A 5,000-nucleotide genomic window follows, 5' to 3' on the forward strand; every position below is an offset into this window, starting at 1 on the left:
GACTGACGTGTGACTGTTAACACCTTTCTGACGTGTGACTGTTAACACCTGTCTGACGTGTGACTGTTAACACTTGTCTGACGTGTGACTGTTAACACCTGTCTGACGTGTGACTGTTAACACCTTTCTGACGTGTGACTGTTAACACCTGTCTGACGTGTGACTGTTAACACCTGTCTGACGTGTGACTGTTAACACCTGTCTGAAGTGTGACTGTTAACACCTGTCTGATGTGTGACTGTTAACACCTGTCTGACTGTTAACACCTGTCTGACGTGTGACTGTTAACACCTTTCTGACGTGTGACTGTTAACACCTGTCTGACGTGTGACTGTTAACACCTGTCTGACGTGTGACTGTTAACACTTGTCTGAAGTGTGACTGTTAACACCTGTCTGATGTGTGACTGTTAACACCTGTCTGACTGTTAACACCTGTCTGACGTGTGACTGTTAACACCTGTCTGACGTGTGACTGTTAACACCTGTCTGACGTGTGACTGTTAACACCTGTCTGACGTATGAGTGTTAACACCTGTCTGACGTGTGAGTGTTAACACCTGTCTGACGTGTGACTGTTAACACCTGTCTGACGTGTGACTGTTAACACCTGTCTGACGTGTGGCGGTTAACACCTGTCTGACGTGTGACTGTTAACACCTGCCTGACGTGTGACTGTTAACACCTGTCTGACGTCTGACGTGTGACTGTTAACACCTGTCTGACGTGTGACTGTTAACACCTGTCTGACGTCTGACGTGTGAGTGTTAACACCTGTCTGACGTGTGACTGTTAACACCTGTCTGACGTGTGACTGTTAACACCTGTCTGACGTGTGGCGGTTAACACCTGTCTGACGTGTGACTGTTAACACCTGCCTGACGTGTGACTGTTAACACCTGTCTGACGTCTGACGTGTGACTGTTAACACCTGTCTGACGTGTGACTGTTAACACCTGTCTGACGTCTGACGTGTGACTGTTAACACCTGTCTGACGTGTGGCTGTTAACACCTGTCTGACGTGTGACGGTTAACACCTGTCTGACGTGTGACGGTTAACACCTGTCTGACGTGTGGCGGTTAACACCTGTCTGACGTGTGAGTGCTCACACCTGTCTGACGTGTGACTGTTCACACCTGTCTGACGTGTGACTGTTCACACCTGTCTGACGTGTGGCTGTTAACACCTGTCTGACGTGTGACGGTTAACACCTGTCTGACGTGTGGCGGTTAACACCTGTCTGACGTGTGAGTGTTCACACCTGTCTGACGTGTGACTGTTCACACCAGTCTGACGTGTGACTGTTCACACCTGTCTGACGTGTGACGGTTAACACCTGTCTGACGTGTGACGGTTAACACCTGTCTGACGTGTGACTGTTAACACCTGTCTGACATGTGACTGTTAACACCTGTCTGACGTGGGACTGTTAACACTAACAGTTACACATGGACCTCATAACAAAGTACGATTATGGATGTATTTATGTATGTATTTATAGATATAATTTATTTATGTATTTGTGTATATATTATATGGATATACTTATGAATATATGTATGTATATATTATATGGATATACTTATGAATATATGTTTGTATATATTATATGGATATACTTATGAATATATGTGTTTATATATTATATGGATATACTAATGAATATATTTATGGATCTAGAAGTCAAGTCGTCCTACCCACTCAGTGTGTAGTCCATTTGGCCCAAAAAGCCCAAAGGAATTTGACCTTTGACATCAGGAAGTGTGATCAGTTCCAAGGTGTCCTGGATCCAGTTTGTGAACACATTCTTTGCTGCATGGAAAATAACAATAATCAATTAATAATTATTATAATAATAATAATAACAATACTTATAATGATAATGCTAACAATTATGATAATAATAACAATAATAGCAATATTATTCATAATAAAAATAATACCAATAATAATAATATTAATAATTATAATATTATAATAACAATAATACAAATATTAATAATAGTAATACTAATAATAATACAATAATAAAAATAATGATAATGAAATAATGATATTAATAATAACAATACTAATAATAATATAATAGTCATAATAATAATAACAATAAAAACAATAATTATAATAATAACAATATAAATGATATTGAAAATAATAACACAAATAATAATAATAATAATCACAATAGTCATAATAATAGTAATTATAATAATATAATGATAAAAACAGTAATAATAATATTAATAACATTGATAATAATAATATTAAAAGTATTTATAGAAAATAATAAAAATAATATAATAGTCATAATAATAATAATAACAATAATAAAAACAATAATGATAATAATAACAATATAAATTATATTAAAAATAACAATAACACAACTATTAACAATAATAATAATAATCATAATAGTCATAATAATAGTAATTATAATAATAATACAATGATAATAACAGTAATAATAATATTAATAACACTGATAATAATATTAAAAGTAATAATAGAAAAATAATACAAATAATAGTATTAATGCAAATAACAATAATAATAATCATAGCAATACTAATAATGATAATAATAACAATAATAATGATATTAATAATACAAATATTAATAGTAAAATAATAACAACAATAATAATATTACTAACACTGTCACGGCGCGGATTCGAACCAGCTTCCCTCCTGCAACTGAGTGTCACTGTTCCTCCTCTGGCTGCTCGCCCGGACACGCCCCCGCTCACGCTGAGCGCAGCACGCCCACGCAGCGACAAGCCTGCTCACAATCAGTAATCTGCACACCTGGGACTGATGAGGGCGAGCTGGATAAAGGACCAGTGGACCCAAGGATCCATGCGGGAACTTAGTTTACCTCTTTGGATACCTTAAGGCTTATGCTCTCTCTCCCTGCGTTTTTCCCTCGTGTCTAACATCCTTGTTTGTTCTCCCGCAGTTTGTCTATGGTGCTACCCTCCGTCGCCCTGAAAGTGAGCTGTGCGTCTCACTTCCCCCTTGATCTCCCTCTGGACTCTGACTTCCTCCCTCGTTCCTCGACTACTCGCTCGCCCCGGACTCTGACGCCTCTCTCTGCCCCACAGACCTCACGCGAATCTCGGATACCTTCTGCGTTGCCCTCTTTGGTTTTGTCTGCTTCCTCATTCAACATTTACGGTAACATCCATCCATCCATTTTCTACCGCTTATTCCCTTCGGGGTCGCGGGGGGCGCTGGAGCCTATCTCAGCTAATCTACACACATAGTCACACACATACACTCTTGGATTTTGTCACACACCATTCTATAGTTTATTAGTATTGTTAATTTTATATATATATATATATATATATATATATATATATATATATATATATATATATATATATATATATATATATATATATATATATATATATATATATATATATATATATATATATATATTAGTGATGGGTCCGGCAACACCGATGCATCGGCGCATGCGTCGAGCTCATAGAGCGATACCCTGTGTCGGTGCGCGTATCACTTTTAGAAAGTCACATGACCGAACACGAGCTGTTTTGGTCACGTGACCGATCATGGGCTGTTCCGGTCACGTGACTGCTCATGAGCTGTTCCGGTCACGTGACCGATACGCGAACTGTATCGCACTGACGCCTGCGCGCCAAACTGTGTTTATTAGGAAGCGGCGCAATGCGTGTTGTTGTCGAACACCGTTAGGGCCGCTTGTTGTCACTGTCACTCAAAGTTGCATTTCAAAATTACACAGAATAAATGTTTATTTTGTTTAGAATTCAGATGGGTTTGATTTGGTGCGCGGCACATATTTGCTGTGCGGCGCACAGTGTGCGCGGAGGACGCTTGAGCAGTGCGCAATTGCGCAGGCGCGCACCTTAGAGGGACGTTGCTCACAGGGCACAGAGGAGGCGTCAGTGCGATACAGTTTGCGTATCGGTCACGTGACCAAAGCAGCTCATGATCGGTCACGTAACTTTCTAAAAGCGGTACGCGCACCGACACAGGGTTTCGCTCTATGAGCTCTACGCATGCGCCGATGCATCTGTGTTGGTTTCGCTCTATGAGCTCTACACATGCGCCGATGCATCTGTGTTGCAGGACCCATCACTACTGTTACTAGAGAAAGGTACAGGAATGACGGCGTGGCGAAGTTGGTAGAGTGTCCGTGCCAGCAATCGGAGGGTTGCTGGTTACTGGGGTTCAATCCCCACCTTCTACCATCCTAGTCACGATACATGTTCACATTATTTATTGACTGTATCTAAAAAAGATAAAAATATATTTTTATTTAAATGAAGATATGAAATAATCCTAAATGAAATACAATGACTTGGTTTATATTATTGTATATACTAGGTCATAAAATCAGTGTCAGTTGAGTCGGTCCATAGGTTGCCTGTAGGAATTTTTAATGTCCAGCAAATGTCAGTATTTAGTGACACAGTATTGACACAGTATCAATACAGTTTTGCAATGTGTCGAAACGCTTCATGAGGCCTCATCAACCCATCACTAATATATATATACATATATATATATATATATATACTACCGTTCAAAAGTTTGGGGTCACATTGAAATGTCCTTATTTTTGAAGGAAAAGCACTGTACTTTTCAATGAAGATAACTTTAAACTAGCCTTAACTTTAAAGAAATACACTCTATACATTGCTAATGTGGTAAATGACTATTCTAGCTGCAAATGTCTGGTTTTTGGTGCAATATCTACATAGGTGTATAGAGGCCCATTTCCAGCAACTATCACTCCAGTGTTCTAATGGTACAATGTGTTTGCTCATTGCCTCAGAAGGCTACTTGATGATTAGAAAACCCTTGTACAATCATGTTCACACATCTGAAAATAGTTTAGCTCGTTACAGAAGCTACAAAACTGACCTTCCTTTGAGCAGATTGAGTTTCTGGAGCATCACATTTGTGGGGTCAATTAAACGCTCAAAATGGCCAGAAAAAGAGAACTT

General features: G+C 38.8%; 1 protein-coding gene across 4 annotated transcripts in view; it reads right to left on the reverse strand.

The window, feature by feature from the left end:
* Positions 1-5,000, reverse strand: part of bpifcl (BPI fold containing family C, like) — a 34,434-nt gene that overhangs the window by 22,068 nt on the left and 7,366 nt on the right. For all 4 annotated transcript variants that reach the window (XM_062057662.1, XM_062057657.1, XM_062057665.1 and 1 more), the window contains one exon: positions 1,699-1,813. In XM_062057662.1, coding sequence (XP_061913646.1) covers positions 1,699-1,813 — 115 coding nt within the window. The remainder of the gene's footprint in view (positions 1-1,698; positions 1,814-5,000) is intronic.

Source organism: Entelurus aequoreus, linkage group LG01, assembly GCF_033978785.1.
Source record: "Entelurus aequoreus isolate RoL-2023_Sb linkage group LG01, RoL_Eaeq_v1.1, whole genome shotgun sequence".
NCBI lineage: Eukaryota > Metazoa > Chordata > Actinopteri > Syngnathiformes > Syngnathidae > Entelurus > Entelurus aequoreus.